Source organism: Hippopotamus amphibius, chromosome 11, assembly GCF_030028045.1.
Source record: "Hippopotamus amphibius kiboko isolate mHipAmp2 chromosome 11, mHipAmp2.hap2, whole genome shotgun sequence".
NCBI classification, from domain to species: Eukaryota; Metazoa; Chordata; class Mammalia; order Artiodactyla; family Hippopotamidae; genus Hippopotamus; species Hippopotamus amphibius.
Window position 1 is genome coordinate 101,518,265 of NC_080196.1, and position 20,951 is coordinate 101,539,215.

Below are 20,951 nucleotides of genomic sequence, written 5' to 3' on the forward strand. Positions count from 1 at the left end.
AAATTCTTGCCGTCTGACATGGGTTTTTCTGGCTTTCTGTGCCTTGATCATTCAGTGTTTTGCTCTTGGTCACCTAAACTTTCACCAGTTGCATTTGAGTTTTTTTCCACAGTTTGTGTTTTAACCAGTTTTTTTAATTTATTATTTTCATATTTCTTTAATTCTGGTGCAGGGCATTTCTGATCTGCAATTGTTCTGTAATATGTTAGTAAATTGTAAGTAATAATATGTATACTCATTTTGCTTATGGTATAGTTAAGTGCTTTTAAACCAAAATCAATTACCTAAAGTTTTGAAATAAAAAGAAAAGTAAACCTGTTCTATACTTACCTTACACACTGAATGTGTACGGTCTGACTTTAAACACAAAGTCCAAGAGTTTCCAGAAGTGTAAGTTTTAGGGAAAATGTTTTAACTTTGTTGCACAGAAATGTTTGCAGATCAGCATTGCTGACTACCAAAAAAGAAATAGTCACATACATGTCATCCGATTTTTAGTTGTGCTTCCATGTTGCTGCAGTGAAGTTCTGTGCATCAAAATAATTTGCCTTCATGTACTAGATGTGATTCAATTACATCTTAAGTTTTTAATAAAAATATGCAAACTGAGTGAATTCTGTTTTTTCCATATATTTTTATAGCTTTGCTGTCTCTGACAGCATTTCATTTGTCATCTTTTTTCTGTTTATTAGTCAATGAGGAAAAAAATGCATCTTTAAAGTTTTAAATTTGCTGATTTTTATGCAGAACTATTTAAATTACAATTTTTTTATAATATCCAGTTGTGACAAAGACCACTTAATTTTCTCAGAGCTTTATTTCACAGAAATGGCTCTTTTCCCCCACATCTGTGCTTGCTTTTCTTCAGAACAGTATTTATATATTTTAAAGAAAATTCCCAGTAAAGACACATACAGTTAAATCTTGCTCACGATGAAACATTTTAAAGAGCTCATTAAAATGTCTCCTCAGTATTCATGTTTATCATAGAATCAGACTCTGTGGTGATAGGAGAAATCTGTAAGTTTCATTAATACCTCTTAATATGAACAAATATCTGTTTGAAGAGTTGTCAGAAACTTTGAAATTCTACTTAATTGTACTCAGTATCCTTAGATTACAACACTTAAAATTATACTCAGTCATTTGCTTTAGAATGATCTTAATTATAAAGACAAACTATTTCTGTCCTTTGGCTTTAAATGAAACCTAACATAAACCCCTTGGAACTTTTTTTAGATACATGTTTAACATACATGTGCTTGTTTATAGAAGACATCCTTGTTTGTAGAAAAATTGATAGGCCTCCCACATTTGTTAAATATGAGGGTGAGTCAAAAATTGTCTGCACTCTGGCTGTAGAATTTATTTTAATCAACTTTTAGAAAAGACAAATAAATCATTTTTCAGCATAATCTCCTTGCTTTTCGATACACCCTGTCCATCTGTCAGCAAGTTTTTGTATTCCCTCATTAAGAAACGTTTTAGGCTCAGCTGTGAGCTGCTAATGCACCGCTGTTTCCACTTCATCAGAAGTGAATGTTTGTCCTCATAGGGCTGCTTTGAGGAGACCAAATAGGTGAAAGTACGATGAAACAATATCCGGACTATAGGGAGGATGCTTAGCACCTTAAAACGAAGTTTTTGCAGAGTGTTGAGAGTGTGGGCAGAAGTGTGCTGACGTACATTATCATGCAAGATCACAACGCCCTTGGATAGCAGTCCTCTGTGTTTAACCCGAAGTTGAGGCTTCAGCTCTTCAATAAGCATCTCACTGTAACGAGCACTGTTGATTGTTGAACCTTTTTCCTGATAGTGTTCTAATACTGGCCCTTGAGAATCTCAGAAAACTTTAAGCATCAGTTTTCCAGCTGATGGTTGACTTTTGAACTTTTTGTTTGGTTGGCAATTGAGGATGTTTCTGTTCCATACTCCACCGTTTACTTTCAGGCTTGTAGTGATAAAACCATGTCTTGCCACCAGTAATGATTCTCTTTAAGAAACTTTCACCTTCCTAGAGTATCGGTCCAAATTTTGTTTGCAGATATGCAAACACTTCTGTGTATCCTCTTCCGTGAGTTGTTTTGGTACCTGTCTCACACAAACTTTTTGAAACCTAAGTCTGTTGTGGATTACTTCATTTTGAGGTGTTAAAGCATCCTCCCTATGGTGTTGATCTTGCTCCATTGTACTTTTACCTGTTTGGTCCCCTGAAAGCAGCCCTGTGAGGATGAACATTCAGTTCTGATGAAGAAGTGGAGACAGCGATGCATTAGCGGCTCACAGCTGAGCCTAAAACTTTTTTTAATGAGGGAATACGAAAGCTTGTTGACAGATGGACAGAGTGTATCAAAAAGCAAAGAGATTATGTCAAAAAATGATGTATTTGTCTTTTCTAAAAGTTAAAGTAAATTCTACAGCCAGAGTGGGGATAATTTTTGACTCACCTTCATATTTAAAGCCATATTCCTTCAACATCTTAATGAAGGACTATATTCAGAAATGTTTCAATATATTGATTTATAATGTTATTCTAGATAATGCATTTTAAAATACCTTTTTTTAATCCTAATATTTTCTTTACGTATATTTGCTAGGACTTCATCTAGTTTTTGTCTTTTCCCCTAAAATTATGTCACCTGAAAACATTCCATTACATTTCTTACCTAGACTGAGTGAAACCTAAGCACCTAATGTACTAAGATTTTTATTTACCTAAAGGAGAGTATGCCATAGATCTTATTTTTAAATAGAGCTATTCCTTGTCAGACAGCTAGAACATTTGATCAGTAGTCCCCTGTATTCTAAAACTATGGAAAACATTCACCAGTTTGCTTGCAAATCAACTCTGCTGCATGCGTTCACAAATTTCATAAAGATTGCATGCTTTCTGTTTTCAATACAAATTGTATTTTTTTTTCATACCCATCCTTGCTTTTTATTTTTTTATTTTTGTTTCCCTTTTCTTGGTTGGATGCCTGTGTGTGTTTATTCCAAATCCCTGTCCAGTCCTGGAGTTTGAACTACGGAAAGCCAAGGAGACCATTCAGGCCCTCCGAGCCAACCTGACAAAGGCTGCAGGTGGTGTACATAAAACTTTTTTGAGACTTTTTCTACTTTGACAATGTAGAAGTAGCTGAGATATTTTCAAATGTAAAATAGTAAAATATTATTCATATTTTCTTCCACCAGAACACGAAGTTCCTTTACAGGAACGAAAAAATTACAAATCAAGTCCTGAAATTCAGGTGGGTAAATGATGGATCTAAAAGTATCTTCCCTATGAAATGGTAGCACAGGTCTTGAAGGAAGAAGACTCCCAATATTGTATCTGTCTTTTATTTATCTCCAGGAGCCAATCAAACCTCTTGAAAAGAGAGCTCTAAACTTCTTAGTCAATGAATTTTTATTGAAGAATAACTACAAGCTGACATCAATAACCTTTTCAGATGAAAATGATGATCAGGTACAGTTTCTTTTCTGCTTTTTTTTTTAAACGAAGATTTGTTTCTGTTTTAATTTATAATATACTTATTTTCTCTTTTATCTTGTTTCTTTAGTCTTTTAAAAAGTTATACATATCGTAAAATTCCATACGGCTACCCAGTCTAGTATTCTGTTGGCTTATAGATCTCTTCTTTCAACATAAAGACTTCTCATTCTTTCCAGGGAGCTTTTTACAACTTCCCTGTAACTATGCAATCTACTTATATTTGCATGTATTTATAAATATGCTTTTTTTTAACTTTAAAACATTTACTTAATAGTACAGATTAATGTGTACCTATAAATTCAGTTTAACTAAAACCTCTTCAGTAACACTATAATAATTAAGATGATAGATAACAGCAGTTAAGAGAGAATATTTTGAATAAGAGGATATGCTGTGCCTCTGAATAGGAGACAACTTTAGAACCTCATTATTTTCCTGATAAAATCTTATAAGAAAAGAAATGATGCTTTGGTTAGAGTTTTCTCCCAACTCTGGAATATTTTGATTTCTTAGTGCTAATGGGTCAGTCTGAATCTTGTACCTTAATAAAGTAAATACCGAGGAATGTATTAGGTAGAAAACAGGTGGCTGTCATTTTAAATCAGGTATATCCCACTGGTCCATAAAATATCCCGTGGATTATTTAGCAAAAATAGAAGTTCTCTAAGGAAGATAGCAGTATAGTTACTCCCTCAGTTATTGTAATGTATTTGGCAAAAACCAAATTTAATACAATATACAGTTATCCTTTATTAAATGGTAGTTTTACTCAACTATATAAAAGACATTAAATTAATATTTACCTAATATAAATAATGTTATAATACACTATGATTATACTTTAGGTTAATCATGTTTTATCACAAATTTAGGTTAATGATCAACTAAACAATGAATAAGAAACATGTTGAATATGTGAGAAACGTTGAGAGGCTGAAAAGAAGACAGAAATAGAAGAAAAGAGGAATAAAGAATAGATGGCACACACAGAAAACGGTAGCAAGATGTAGATTTAAAACCCAGCCATATCAGTACTCTCTTGAAATGTAAATGACCTATCCATCCAATTAAAAGATAGAAATTACTGGAGATTTCAAGCTGCCTCTCTTAATAATTGATAGAATAAGGTAATAGAAAATCGTTTAGGATATAGAACACTTGTGCTATGCTGCAACTAACTTGGCATAAGTAGAATTTATAAAACACTGCATTTTTCAGTAGCTGAATACGTTTTCAAATATGTATGGGTTACTAATCAAAATAGATCATAGTATAGGTGATAAAGGAAGTCAATATTTAAGATGATTTTAAATATTTCCAAATAACACATAAGTTAAAGAAGAAATAAAAGGGAAATTATAAAGTATTTTGAACTGAATGAATATAAAAATAAAACCATCAAAATCTGCAGGATGTAGCAAAAGTTACAGGAAAGTTTATGACACCAAAATGTTTATAATAGAAAAGAAGGAAGATTTCAAATTGATGAAAATCAGCTGCTACTTTAAGAAACTAGAAGAAGAAAGCTAAGTGAAGCCCAATGTAAGCAGAAGAAAAGGAATATTAAAAATGAAAGTGTAAATCAATGGTATAGGCAACAGAAAAGAATAGAGAAAAGCTAAGAAAACAAAAAACTGAGTTTTTGAGGTTAATGAAATTGGAAAACCTCTAGCTTGGCTGATTAGGAAAAAGAGAGAAGAAGCAAATTATCAAAATCTGGAATGAGCAAGGTTATATCACTGTAAATTTTACTTATGTTGAAAGGAAAAAATGGGAGTGTTATGAGCATCTTCACTGGAAAGAAGACAATTGCCAAAGCTCACTCAAGAAGAAATAGATTTGAAGAACTTTTTATTTATTAAAGAAATTGAATTTGTACGTAAAAGCCTTCCTGCAAAGAAAGCTCCAGGTCTGGATGACTTCACTTGTGAAATCTACCAGACGTTTAAGGAAGAAGTAATGCCACTTCTCCACAAACTCTTCTGGAAGTTGAAGAGAAGAGAATACTTCCAAACTCACTCTGTGAGACCAGCATAATTCTAATATTAAAACCAGATAAAAACATTGCAAACAAAGAAAATAACAGGATAATTTTCCTTGTGAATATGGATGCAGAAATTCTGTATAACATTTTACTGTATCAGATCTTAACAGTATGTAAAAATGCTAATACATCACGACCAAATGGTTTATCTGAGGAAAGCAGGGTTGATTTAATCCAAAAATCAGTCATTGTAATTCAGCATTTTAAGAAACTTTTTAAAAGAGAAAATCATATCTCAGAAGAAAGCGTTTGACACAGTATAACATGCATTAGCCATAAAAACTTTAAAGAAATTAGGAATTGTGAAGAATTTCCTCAATCTCGTAAAAGATATTTACAGGAAAATGATCACTAGCATCATATACTTAATGGTAAAAGATAAGGAGCAAAACAAGGATATCTTCTCACTGCCTCTGTTGACCATCACACTGGAGAGTCTAGCCAACCCAAAGCAAGAAAGAGAAATAAAAGGCACACATTTTGGAAAAGAAGAAGTAAAAATCTAAATTCACTGTAGCATGATTGTATATGTAGAAAATTCTGTGGACTACATAAAAAAGGGTGCTATAGGGACTTCCCTGGTGGTGTAGTGGTTGACTCTGCGCTTCCACTGCAGGGGGTGCAGGTTTAATCCCTGGTCAGGAAGTAAGATCCTGCATGCTGCATGGCACGCACAAATGAAAATAAGATACTATAATAAGTGACATTAGCAAAGTTGTAGGATGTAAGATCAGTAAACAGAAATGAATTGTATTTCTGTATGCTAGCAACAAATAGACATTGAAATTTTAAAGATACCGTTTATAAAAATATCAAAAAATAGGAAATGCTTAGGGATAAATCTAGTAAAGGATTATACACTGAAAACTATTATACATGCTGAGAGAAAGTAAGGAAGACACAAATGAAGAGATATATGTTGTGCTTATAAATCAGAAGATTCAGTGTTGTCAAAGTGTCAGTTTTGGCAAATTGATTTATATTTTCAGTGCAGTCCCAATCAAAATCTCACCAGTGTTTTTTGTAAAGATTAATTACTTCATTCTAAAATTCATATGGCAATAACATAGCACAACAAAAACAACTTTAATAAAGAAGAACAGAATTAGGGGACTTCAACTACCTGACTTCAAGATACTGTAATTTAGACAGTATCTTATTGACATAAATATAGACAAATAGCTGAATAGAACATAATAGAGTCAAAGGATTAATTTATGCATAGATGATCTTTTGATGTCTGACAAAATGCAAAGTAAATTTCATTCAGAAAGGATAGTCTCTTTTTACAGTTGGTGCTGGAACATTTTGATATCTGTATACCTCCAAAACTGAACTTCAAACCATACCTGACACCATCTACAAAAATTTATTCAAGTACATCATAGATTTAAATTCTAAAACCATAAGACTCCTAGAAGAAAATATGGAAAAAATTCATTGCAACCTTGGAAGGTGGGCTAAGGGATCTTATATATGCCACCAAAATAATCACGTTCTTTAGCAAAATTGTTCTCATCAAAATCAATAACTTCTGCTATTTGAGAGCCACTCTAAGCAAGTGAAAAGGTAAGCCATGGATTGAGTGAAATATTTGCAAGTAACATATAAGATAAAGGACTTATTTAAAGAGCTCTAAACTGAATTATGAGAAAACAACCCAATTTTTAAAAGCATGAACAAAAAATTTAAACAGATGCTTCAACAAATAACATACATGGATAGCAGATAAGCACATGAAAAAGATGCTCAGCATCTTTAGTCCTGAGGGAAATAGAAGTTAAGTCACAATGAGATACCATAACACTTATTAGAATGTCTAACTTGAGACTGTGCCAAGTCTTGGCAAAGATCTGGAGTAACTAGAAATCTCATCACTAGTGGGAATGCAGAATGGTACAGTCACTTTGAAATACTTTTTGGTAGTTTCTTTAAAAAGTTAAAACCTTTACCACCTATATGAGCTGGTCATTCCATTCCTCAATGTTACAATCCAAGAGAAATGAAAGCATATGTTCATACAAAGATTCCTACACAACGTTCACAGCAGCTTTATTAATAATAGCTAAAATCAGGGAAACAACCCAAATATCCAAGAGCAGGCAGTTGAATAAAAAATTTTGATATATCCTTCCATAGAATACTACTCAAAATGAACTGCTGACAGATACGACATAGATCAGCCTGAAAGTCACTAACCTGGGTGAAAGAAACCAGACAGAGTACTTGCTGTATGAATGTATACAGAATTCTAAGAAATGTGAACTATTATATGATGACAGAAAACAGATCAGTATTTGCCTAGGAACAGAGCATGTATGAGGCATAAGAGGGAAGAATTACAAAGGGGCCAGGAAAACTTCTGGGAGTAAACACATTCATCTTGTTAATAGTGGTGATCTATTCAGAGGTGTACACAGATGTCAAAACTTAGCAAATTGTACATTTTAAATTGGCTCGTGGATTTAAATCATGCAGTTTATTGTATATTAATTATATACTTCAGTAAAGCTGTTTTTTCAAAAAAGGCAGTGAAAGTGCTCATCAATAACTTAAGCAACATTTAGTGCTAATTTCAGCGGACCTAAAGCAGTGGTATATAGAGCCCTAACTGCTTTCATGTTTAGCCTTTAGCCAAAATGTAAGACTTTTTACCCTATTTTATTTTTGATCATATATCCCGATTTTACCCTCTTAATGGCACCTGTCATTACCTGAAATTCTCTCTTCTCTCCCTGACTAGACTATAAGTTCTTTGAGGCTAAAAGAATCTCTTGTTCATGTCTGTATCTGCATGTATGGTTAACAATAAATATTTATTGATAGTTTTCTCATATTTTTATCTACATATAATCATTGTCTTACTGTTCTTTGCTTCCCTCCTGCCAGTTCTTTCATGATTTTTTACTTTCTATCCTTTCTTTTGTGCTGTGTGAATTTTTATCGTAAATAAGCATTCTATATATTTTAAACTTCTCTCAGAATATCCTTTTTGCTTTAAATAAAACTTGTCTCTTCACTGAGGACCCTGTTTCCCCTATTTTCCAAGTACGAGATGGTGGTGCATCTCAAACTGTAATACCAGAGTTCCCTGGCTCCCAGGGTGTTTACTCACTTGAAACATACAGTTTGACATTACAACAAAATTGTGATTATGTTGAGTTTTCAAGATACTCGCAATAAGGAAAAGATAAATCCCAAAATTGCAAGATAAAACTGCCACATTGTTTTTTTTTCTATTATTATTTTTTATCTTTTAGGATTTTGAACTATGGGACGATGTAGGATTAAACATTCCAAAACCTCCAGACTTACTGCAACTCTACCGAGATTTTGGAAATCATCAAGTGACTGGGAAAGATCTTGTGGATGTGGCCAGCGGCGTAGAAGAAGATGAATTAGAGGCTCTGACACCAATTTTAGGCAGCCTTCCTCCAGCCCTTGGAACTCCTCAGACTGTAGAGGTGAGAGGCATTAACTAAGTAATCGAGTCCACAAAAAGTATTTAAACCATATAAAAACATAGTATGAGATCTTGAGTGCCTGTTTTTCTCCCATTTTGATTTTAGAACTCCTTGCTAGTACAGAAATTAGAAGATAAAATTGGCCTATTAAATAGTGAGAAGTGGTCTTTGATGGAACAAATCAGAAGACTTGAAAGGTTCGTACCTAATCATCATTTCTGAAAAACCGCTTAAAGTTTTTAAAGAAATTGACAGATTATACAAATACATAAAATAACATTTCAGTTGTAAGACATAATTTTTCATACCCAGATACTTCTGGAAAAAAGTCTTATAATTGCTTATATACTTAATGTGTCCTTTTTGCCCCCCAAAAAGTTGTCACCATAATAATCAGATAATCAAATATGTCTTGGAACCAAGGAGTAAGATATTTTTTAATTTCTCTAAATTGTGTTAGTAGTAATAAAATAACTTCTCACACTAGTGTTGTACATATTTCCCATTCATTATTTCATTTAATAATTCTGTGAGTTAGATGGAATTTTCCCCATTTTGCAAATGAAGAAAGTTACGTGCTAATCCAAAGCATAGTTTGTAGGACCATTTTATGTTTTGTAAGAGTTTGTAGCTACACTTCTAGGTATACGAAGCATCAGTGTATATGGTACAGAAAATATTAATCAGTTGCCAAACCATTTTCTATTAATATGTTATACTTTTAAAGCATTTAACCCATTATGAGGTTTGTACTATTGCCAAAGTTTTAAAAAATACAGTTATTATTCTCTGATAATTTCTCTTTCTTTCTACAGTGAAATGGACTTCCTCAAAAATGAACACTTTGCCAGCCCTGTAGTTTGTGACTCTGTTCAGCCTTCTTTGGATCAGTCTCCCCACAAAGACTCTGAAGACAGTGGACAGAATTCAGTTATAAATAGTTCAGACAAGGGAGAAAACAAGGATACCCATCTTTCAAAATCCAATGAAGTTGATTCCAGTATCCCTAAAGAGAAACTCCCAAATTCTTTCCCCAGGAGAGAAAGAGAAGGAATGCCATCTTCTTCTCCATCAAATAAAAACACGGTCCATTTTGATAAACCCAATAGGTTAGTATGCATCCTGTGTTTTGAAATGCATCTTTCAGCTACTTAGAACATTGTCAAAATAGAAGAGTTTCAGTTCTTATTTTGCAGATCAGATGTATGAATTTTTATGTCTGGCATGAACTTAACACATAGCAAAGTCCATGTCACCAAAAAAAAAAGTCACAAGGAATTACTAAGTTAAATTGTATTAAAGAGGAATAGACCATAAATGAGTAGGTCCTATTTTAACCAAGTACTTAAACTCATAAATAATAGGTATGCTCTGTGTGCTGTATTTTTCCCAGGGCTTTTTACCTTTTCTGTATACTACAGTCATTGTCAGACTCAGTAGAAGGTTTTGGTACTGAATAGTTGCCTATACTAAAGAGGGGATTAGTTATTCATCTTAGGCCTTTTTCCTGTGTCTGCTTCCATTATTAATATCGTGTCATTAATATTCTCTTAATTCATTTGGTTTTTATTGGATCGCAGTCATCGAACTCAGATAACACAAGCATCATCCCTTAGCTCTCATGATTATGTTTTCTAGTAGAGGAGACAAAATGTATTTTAAAATTTTTTACATATTAATGTGAAAAAATGTTAAGAAAGGAATATTTACTGAGTTCTTTTTATATATCAGGCACAGTTCTAAATGTTTCACGTATACTCACTTAGTTAATTCTCACAAATATCCTATGGTGCATTCTGATCCACAAAGCCATGCTGCCTCCTCCTATTAAATGGAGGAATATTATACCAAGTGTTGGGGCGTAATAGGTATGCATGACTAATTTGTTTTAGCCTTAAAGGTACTCATTATTAGTGAGAAGTATTTGATTTTTTTTTTTCCCAAGCAAATCTTTCCACTCATGTGCCACAACTTTTTGTGTACATGCTTAAGTGTGTGTGTGTGTGTTTAGGTATTTATGGGGCGGGGAGGGTGTCTCAGGATTGAAGTAGACATGGCCGAATCCTCAAAATGCGTTTAATCTAATATGGTTGAGATATAGTCGTAAAAATGATACGCAACAACAGTGGTATTTGTAATAGTTCTCAGTGTTTAGAAGTACTTCCATATATCTCCTTTGATATGTCAAAGCCACTCTCTGGAGAAAAGTGACTGTTCAATGTGTTCAACTAATTTTTTTAGCTCTTAACTCTATGTCAGGCAGTGTTAACAAGGAGTGTAATGGTAACCGAACACATGGTCATCCCTTCAGTTGCATACCTTACAGTGCAAGAGAGACTGACAGACAATTAATATTTTACGTGTGAAAAGTAGAGGTATAAGAGAAGTTCAGCTTGCTTTGGGAACACACAGTCAGGGCACCCAACCAACCTAGTTATCAGAGCAGGAAAGGTTTCAGGGAAGAAGTGTTCTCTAACTTTAGATCTGATGACTAAGTTAGCAGTTAACCAGACAAAGAGATAAGAGGAAGTCTTTTCACTAAGGGAGAACAGTGTGTGCAGGGAGAGCACTGCACTTGGGGAGCTCAGAAGAATTTATTAAGGTTGAAGCCAAGAATGCAAGTGAGAAAAATAAGGGACGAAGTTGGAGAGACTAAGTCATATAAGCCGTGTTAACTCATTTTAGAGAGATGGGACATGATAGTATCTAAGTTTTAGAAAGAGTCGCCTAGGGTGGAGGTCATTGGAGGGTAGCAAGACTGAACGAAAGGAGACTCATAGGGTGTCTGTTAGAAGAATCCAAGTAAGAAATGATTGAATTTCCTATGCTGGAAAGAAGTGAATAGATTTCAAGATAGTTAGAAAGTAAAAGATTGATTAGAGTAGAAGGTTAAAAGAAAGGGAAGGATAAAGGCTTTCTGGCTTGGACGGTTAGATGCATTATAGCTCCCTCCACTGAAAGAACGTGGGAGGGGGAACATACGAGCAAACAGGCTTAAGCTTTTGCACACTGACTCCATAATCAGGTGTTACTGGAGGCCGCTATGTGATGTATACTAAATAACCTCTATTATGTAACTTCTGGTGTTAGCCCTGTTCTTTGTAGATTGAGCACATAAAGTACAACTCATAATATTATGAATACTATTACATAGAGACCGCTTGTTTTAAAAATATAAATGTTTTAACCTTTTTTATTAAATCATAAATAGGCTAATATTTTCAATTACAAAAAATACTTCCTTTAAAATATACCATGAATGTTGAATGAGCCTCTCCTTCATTTATCTTTAATTTTTAATTCTTTTATGTGAGTTTCTAACATTAAGGATTATCATAATATATATCTGCAAAACTTCTCAGCAACATACCAGGTCAACCTTTGTATCCACTGTTTACCTTTCTGGGACCATAGAGAATTAGGGAGGGGAAAAAAAGTCCTCATTTCTCATTTCAGGTTTTACAAACACTCTGTGATCATTGACCTGCCATACCACTGCAGGTTTAATCCACTAACATTTACGAGTCATTCATACACATGACATCAGTCTCTTTCAAGATCAGCAGCTACTGCTGATTTCCTCTCCCCTGTATAATTCTCCAGTTAAGTGACCTTTACGTCTTTTGTGGCTGAGAAATTCAGTTAACATTTGTGGGGTAGATTTCATGCAAGAATGGGGATTATAACCTGCAATTTACTTTCTCCTTAAATGCCAGTGGTAACTATTTGGTATTGTCCCATTTTCATTCAATATTTTCTTCTAGGAAGTTGTCTCCTGCTTTCCATCAAGCACTACTCTCTTTCTGTCGAATGTCAGCAGATAGTCGTTTAGGATCAGAGGTAAATTGTACCAGATTCTTGCAACTTTCTTAAAACATTTTTTTTTCTCCTTAGCATCTTACCCAAAAATAATTGTGATAAGACTCTATTTCAAGTACAAATCTATTATTTAAGATAATGCTCTAAGAAATAGTTCCTAAAATTTTAAACTTTTAAAGAAAGTAGTTGATTATTTTTGTCTTTGGATTAAAGCTTAGTTTAGTATTAAAGTGGCCTTTTACAGTCTAGTTTTAATTTGTTATGTCTACCGATATATGGTCATATGCCTCTCTATGGTGTAATTCAGAAAACCAAATCAAGTATACATATTGTTTATAATTTCAGTTTTTGTTAGATTACTCTATTTTTAATTTCATTATGATTGATCATCTTTGATTGCAGAGTTTATTATCTCTCAGATTTGTTTTCCTCAAGTCCTTTGTAATTATTGTTGCAGGCTTATCTGAAGAGGGTATTTTCTTTTTTTCTCCTATCTTTGTACTCACTCCTCCCTTTCTAGCTGTTTTATGGTTGATTCCACTTCACCTCTTCTGGGCTTCTGTCCCACAACGTCATAAAGAATATGAAAGAGTTAGAGGATGATTTGATTGCAATCTGGCCATCCTCATTATAAGACTGGATGCAGTTTCATTTTACAAACTGCTCTTTCACCTTAGGCAAAGATTGTAGCTTTGTGGGCACCTTTTCCCCAAGTACAAAATTAAAAACCGTTGAAGCTGCTCCAGTCCTGTGTTATCCCTGCTTATTCCCAGAACTGAAGCCTAGTAAACCTTCCTGTCTTCACCCTTGCTTCTTACTAGTGTTTTAAATCCATTTCTGGTCTACAAAAATGTTTATCTTGTTAGGGATTACAGTTGTTCGTATTGTTGTTTTTATCATCATCGTAAATTATAACTTTGGGTGTATGTTTGGAACAGAGGTGACAGGGTCTGAAACATAAACCTTAAGTACCATCATGCACAGAAGTTCTCCAGTGTCATCTTTTACTAATATTTGGTTTCCTAGGTGTCTCGGATCGCAGACAGTGAGAAGAGCGTTATGTTAATGCTGGGGCGCTGCCTGCCACACATTGTCCCTAATGTGCTGTTGGCAAAGAGAGAGGTGAGACACATAAACGTATTGTCATCCCCCACATCTCATCATGTTGTCCATTTTTTGTCATTTTGAAGTTTAGTGTTATATTTTTATTTTGTTAAAGTCTATTACTTGCAATCATATTCTTACTTTTGTGCATGCATCTCTGCTCCTAGAGAATGGTTTTACACCTCTGTCAGGTGAGTTCAGTAAAACTGCATGGTATTCATGTTTTCCAGTTTTGCTTAAAGCGTCATTAGCTTTTGCAACACTAACTATTACTGTAGGTCCATTTATGTGCCATGAACACTGTCCGTTTTTTACATTACCAGTTAACTAATTCATTTATCTCTGTTCTTGATACGATACGCGGGATTTGTCCTCAGAAATAGACGCTCTTTGTATTGAACATTAACAGGGACTAATAGTGTAACCCTTTCTCTTAAATGTACTTGTAGTTACCTATCATTAATGTTAGTTTTATTGTATTTGCTTGGTAGTAATTACACTTGCCGTATGATGATAGGATAGTTATAAAATTGTCTACAATAACTTTTGAAAGTACCTTTTTTGTTTTTCTTGTAGCTCACCTGTTATTGATACATGCTTTAAATGTCCAAAATAGAGTAGAAAATTTATTTTAGTACACATTGCCTATGTTATAAGCCGTAAATACTATAGGAAGTCATCTTTAGTGTTATATTTAGACACTGAAAAATTAATGAAAAGTTATCTGTAATCTCACTTAAATGACAGTGAATGATTATTTGCAAACAAGTTTATTTGAATTATTCAAATTATGAAATCAATTTTCAGTTCACAGATTTTTTTTAAATGGGTTAAGAATATTTTAGAATGTGTCATAAAAGTTTCTTTTGTTACCCTCTGAATATTTATCACTGATTTTCATCATAACTCATGGGACCTACAGTATGATAGGTACACAGTGCATTGGCAAAACCCATATAGAGCTTATCCTTAATTATCTGTTTAGCACAAGAAATTTGTACTGATCCTCAAGAAAATGTGTATGTAGAGCTTTAAAAAATTTTATACCTATAGGTATTTTTAATTTAAAAAGATAAACATGACTGTTTTCTCACTGATGGTTTTAATTCACCTAATATTTTAAAATAGCTATGAGATATTAAGAAGAGTGGAAATTTTTCTTTGTCTTGAAGGATCAGTGTCCAATTTCAGATTGTTTTGCAGTTCTGCCTGGCAGAATGGTGTTTGAGCTTCTTTTCCTTTTTTCAGCTTGTAACATAATCCATGCAGTGCATTAATGTTTGCATCCCTTTTATTATGTTTCCTTAATATAATCTTTAAAATATCACAGAAACCTAATTGTTATGAAATGCAGTTTAAGCTTTTTTATCTTAATTTTCCCTTTTTTAAATCATAAAAAACTACCACTAAAATCTGATGGTACTGCATGAAGTATTTATAAATTTGCATCATCAGTAATCAGATATATATATATATAAATATATATGTAAGCATATATTTATATATACACATATATTTTATTTGTAGTATGATGTTTATTTTTCTGGCTGATTTTATGTTTTTTATATTTAAAAGTATTTATATACGTATAATTTCATGAAGAATTGGTCATCTGTTTACGTAATTATTTGTACCTTATTCTATTTTATCAGAAAGTTTACCATTTATTATATACCAAAGTTGTATTCCCTCAAAATTAAATTGGTAAATAATGAAGTATATCTTGCTTTTCTTAGAAACTAATCCCAGAGCATAAAAGGACAAAACTTTTATTTCATTTCATCCTTTGATATTGGTTTACTTGTATTTAATATTTTACCCTAGTTCTTTAAATCTATATTAAGATCTTGTGATTAAAGGATTAATATTTTTATTTTTTCTTATTTCTCAAGTTTAATGTGTTCTCTTATCAGTATAAGCCTTTTTATTAATATGTAAATACAATTAAAATGTCCCTTAGTAAACTGATTGATCATAGCAATATCCTAGGTAATTTAAAAAACAAAACATTAAAAGCCAGTTTTAAGGTTTGATTAAATAATACATTCACATGGTTTAACAACTTTTTAAATACAAAAAGAGGTACAACAAAAACTTGTCTTCCCCTGTCCTTGAGCCACCATCCCACATGCAGTAAATTTTATTAACTTCTAGTGCACTCTTTCAAATCCTTTGCCCATTTTTTAAGTGGATTGTTTGTCTTTGAATTGTAAGAATTCTTACAATTCTGAATATTAAACTCTTATCTCATATGTGATTTGCAAATATTTTCTCCCATCCTATAGGTTGTCTTTTCACATTGTTGATAATGTCCTTAGATGAATAAATGTTTTTCATTTTTATGAAATCTGTTTTCTCTATTTTTTTCTTTTATTGCTTGAGTTTTTACTATCAATCTAAGAATCCATTGCCAAGTCTGAAGTCAGAAAGATTTACCCCTATGTTTTCTTCTAATAGTTTTATACCTTTAGCTCTTATATTTAGGTCATTGAGCCATTTTGAGGGTTTTTTTTAATGTATGGAGTGAGGCAGGAGTCCAAAACCATATTCCTTTCATGTAGTTATCTAGATGTCCCAGCACCATTTGTTGAAGAGAAAGTTGTTTCCCTATTGAATGGTCATGGCACCTTTGTCAAAAATCAGTTCCACATAGATGTTTGGATTCATTTCTGTGCTTTCAATTCTGTACCATCGGTCTTTTTGTTTATCTTTATGCCTGTTTCACTTATTTTTATAACTGCAGCTTTATAGTAAGTTTTGAAGTTGGGTAGTATAAGTCCTCCAGCTTTGTTTTCTTTTTCAATATCGTTTAGCCATTTAGGGCCCCTTTCAGTTCCATATGAATTTGATACTCAGCTTTGATTTCTGCCATAAAGACTCCTATGAATTTTGATAGGAATGGCCCTGAATCTGTAGGTCACTTTGGGGAATATTGACATTCAAACAACATTAAGTCTTGCAAGTTATGATCATGGGATTCTTTACAGTTATTTATGTCTTTCAGCAGTGTTTTGTAGTTTTCAGTGTACAAGTTTTTTAGGTCTTTGTTAAAATTTATTTCCTAGGTATTTTGTTCTCTTGGATGCTGTTGTAAATGAAATTGTTTCCATAATTTCCTTTTCAGGTTGTTCATTGCTTGTATGTAGAAACAGAACTGATACTTGTATGTTGATCTTGTAACTTGAAACTTCGCTGAATTTGTTTATTAGCTCTAGTAGGTTTTAGTGGATTCTGTGAGATTTATACAGAATTGTTATCTGCAAATAGAGATATTTTGCTTCTTCTGTTCCAATTTGGATAGCTTTTATTTCTTCCTGTTACTTAATTGCTTTCATTAGGACCGCCAATGCAAATAGCATTGTTTTGAGAAAGCAGATATCCTCGTCTTGTTCCTTATCTTATGGGGAAAGTTTTCAGTGTATCACTCTTGAGTATAATGCTAGCTGTGGGTTTTTCATAAATGTCCTTTATCATATTAGGAAAGTTTTCTTCTTTTTTTTTTTAAATTTTATTTATTTATTATTTTTGGGGGGGTACACCAAGTTCAATCATCTGTTTTTATACACATATCCCTGTATTCCCTCCCTCCCTCGACTCCCCCCCACCTTCCCCGTCCCAGTCCTCTAAGGCATCTTCCATCCTCTAGTTGAACTCCCTTTGGGAAAGTTTTCTTCTAATCCTAGTTTGTTGAGTGTTTTTGTCCTGAAAGGGTGTTGAATTTCATCAAATACTTTTTCTGTACCAATCATGATTATGATTTTTTTCCGTGCATTCTACTGATGTGGTGTAACACATTGATCAATTTTTCATATGTTAAACCACCATCACATTCCAGGGATAAATCCCAGTTGGTCGTGGTGTATAATCTTTATAATGTATTATTGAATTTGGCATTAGTATCTTAGTGTGCATTTTTGCTTCTAGATTCATAAGGGATATTGGTCTGTAGTTTTCTTGTGTTGTGCTGTCTTTGGTTTTGATGTCTCATGCTGACCTCATGAAATGTGTTAGGAATTGTTCCTCCTTTTCTGTTCTTTCAAAGAGTTTGAGTAGGATCAGTATTAATAATTCTTTAAATGTGTTTTAGAATTCACCAGCAAAGTCATGTGATCCTAGAACTTTTCTTTGGGGGAGGTTTTTTTATTACTAATTCAATCTGTTTGCTTGTTACAGGTCTGTTGTGATTTTCTGTTTCTGCTTGAGTCAGTTTTGGTAATTTATGTGATTCTAGGAATTAGTTCATTTCTTAATTATCTAATTTGTTGGTGAATCATTGTTTATGGTATTCATTTATAATCCTTTTAATTTTGATAAGGTTGCTACTAATGTCCTCTCCTTTCTTTCTTTTTCTCTTAGTCACTCAGCTAAAGAATTGTCAATTGTGTTGATCTTTTCAAAGAACCAACTTCTGATTTTGTTGATTCTGTTGTTTTTCTTGTGTATATTTCATTTATCTCTGCTCTAATCTTTATTATTTTCTTCCTGGCCTTTAGTTTAGTTTGCTCTTTGTTGCAAGGTTGTTGACTTGGGATCTTGCTTTTTTAATATAGGTAATTAGAGCTATAAATTTCCTTCTGTGTCCTGGTTATGCTGCATCTCATATATTTTGGTATGTTCTGTTTTTCATTTTCATTTATCTCGAAGTATTTTAATTTCCTTAGTGATTTCTTTGACCCATTGGTTGTTTTAAGAATATGTTGTTTAACATCCCCATATTAGTGAATTTTCCAGTTTCCCTTCAGTTATTGATTTTTAATTTCCAATGTGGCTGGAGAAGGTATCTTGTATGATTTCAATCTTCTTAAAATTTGTTGAGAATTGTCTATGGCCAAGCATGTGCACTCTGCTTGAGAATCTTCCATGTGCACTTGAAAATAATACATATTCTGATATTGTCAGCTAGAGTGGTCTGTATATGTCTATTAGGTTTTAATTGTTTTACATTGTTCAAGTCCTCTATTTCCTTACTGATCTTTTGTCTAGATGTTCAGTCCATTATCAAAACTGGGATAGGGAAGTTTCCAACTATTGTTGGAGCTGTGTTGTATTCTTTCAGAGGTATTTTCTGCATGTATAGGCAAACTCAGATATATGATCTCTCCATGAATTACACAAATGATACCATTCTCTATGCACTATTTTCCACTTTGCTTTTTTTCCATGTAACATATTTTTGTATCTTTGTATGTCAGTAGGTAAAGAGCTTTCTCATTCTTAAGACTGCATAATATCTAGTCTTCTATAGCCTTTTAAACATGTTTTAAATTAGGCATTTCAAACTTTACTGACTACACTATCAGTAAGAAAGAGATTTTATATCATATACCAGTGTATAATTACATATAATTAAAAGTGTTACAAATCAAGTCTTGCCTTTACTAATTACAAAAAGTTAAAATAGAGGACAGTATCAAATAGGATTTTATAAATATTTTAAAACACTAAAGAATAACCTAAATAAACAATGAAAAGAAAAAAAAATGCTCTTTGTGACGCATTCAGTTGACTTTATGACCCACTGTTTTAAATGGAGTGACATAATGGTTAATTAAAACTGTCTAATAAATTAAACTTTATGTAGTATAAAAGTGGAAAGCACAGTGACTATAGATATTAGTGTTATTTGTTTTTGTTTTTTAAAAGAAAAATTGCAACCTCACTTAACCTTCAGGGCACAATTATAGCATTTTCCAAATTCAACATACCATATTTTCAAATCTAAGATACCATCAATTGTAACAACTATGTACCTTTAGGAAAGAAGAATTCCAATTAATTTAGGACAGGCTCTCCATTGTAAGGTGCATCTCAATTTCAGAGGTGAGAAAAAGTGAAAAAAAATTTTCTCCTGTGTTCTGCAAGGTAATGATAATCTCTTTTTACCAACTTGTATGTTAAAAGACTTTTTTGCCTCTTCATTTTGGGGAAAAAAAATAAAATAATGAACTGATTTTCTATATATGACTATATATAGTAGTTCACATTAATGGGTTGGTTGAGGAACTTGTATCTTTTAATCCAAATTACAGAGTAAATATATTTGTCATGTGATATATGTATATAGTAAAATAGGCTAAAGAAGTTGATTTTTCACAATTTCTGCTTTAAATACATTTGAAGGGAAAATTCTGTAATTTAAAAATAAGATTTCTTAAAGGATTACTTCTAAAAGCATTTTAAAATAATACATTGAAATTTAACGTTCTTTTTTTAATTCTTTCTATGAACCTTCTTTCTTTCTTTCTTTCTTTCTGTCTGTCTGTCTGTCTGTCTTTCTTTCTTTCTTTCTTTCCTTCTTTCTTCCTTTCTTTCTTTCTTTCTTTCTTTGTTGGCTGCATTGGGTCTTCATTGCTGTGAGCGGGCTTTCTCTAGTTGCAGGGGTGGGGGGGTGCGCTCTTCATTGTGGTGGGCAGGCCTCTCATTGCAGTGGCCTCTTTTGTTGCAGAGCATGGGCTCTAGGCACATGGGCTCTAGAGCACAGGCTCAGTAGTTGTGGCACATGGGCTTAGCTGCTCCGCAGCATGTGGGATCTTCCTGGACCAGGGATTGAACCCATGTCCCCTGCATTGGCAGATGGATTCTTAACCACTGCGCCACCAGGGAAGTCCCTCACATTCATTTTTATTCTATAGCAAGGAAATGTGTGTCATCAGCTAGGTAAAATTGGAAAAGCAAAGGAGAAGCCTGGGCCTGGAATGGGGGTGCATCAAGGTGAAATGGAAGATGAATCTTCATAGGATGTTCCAAAATTAGATTGGTGATGGTTGCACAACTCTGAATATACTGAAAACACCACTGAATGTACACTTGAAATGGATGAATTTTATAATGTATAAAGTATATATCATTAAACCTATAAAAAGAAAAAAGATAAAGGAGAGCACCAATTCCCTAAAAGACTTAAAAGTAGCGAGTACCTCTTAAAGACTTGCTCATCTTCTGAGAAACCAAACTTTGCTCTTTTCCATTGCCAGTCGTGGTTGCTTCATGGTATATTTTTTTTAATTTACAAGTAGTGGTAGCCCCA

The 20,951-nt window shown here is 33.2% G+C and overlaps 1 protein-coding gene across 5 annotated transcripts in view; it reads left to right on the forward strand.

The window, feature by feature from the left end:
- RELCH (RAB11 binding and LisH domain, coiled-coil and HEAT repeat containing) overlaps positions 1-20,951 on the forward strand; it is a 107,919-nt gene that overhangs the window by 25,193 nt on the left and 61,775 nt on the right. For all 5 annotated transcript variants that reach the window (XM_057700550.1, XM_057700549.1, XM_057700551.1 and 2 more), the window contains exons 3-10: positions 3,010-3,081; positions 3,193-3,248; positions 3,353-3,466; positions 8,798-9,001; positions 9,107-9,198; positions 9,817-10,110; positions 12,766-12,841; positions 13,847-13,942. In XM_057700550.1, the coding sequence (XP_057556533.1) occupies positions 3,010-3,081; positions 3,193-3,248; positions 3,353-3,466; positions 8,798-9,001; positions 9,107-9,198; positions 9,817-10,110; positions 12,766-12,841; positions 13,847-13,942 (1,004 nt within the window). The remainder of the gene's footprint in view (positions 1-3,009; positions 3,082-3,192; positions 3,249-3,352; positions 3,467-8,797; positions 9,002-9,106; positions 9,199-9,816; positions 10,111-12,765; positions 12,842-13,846; positions 13,943-20,951) is intronic.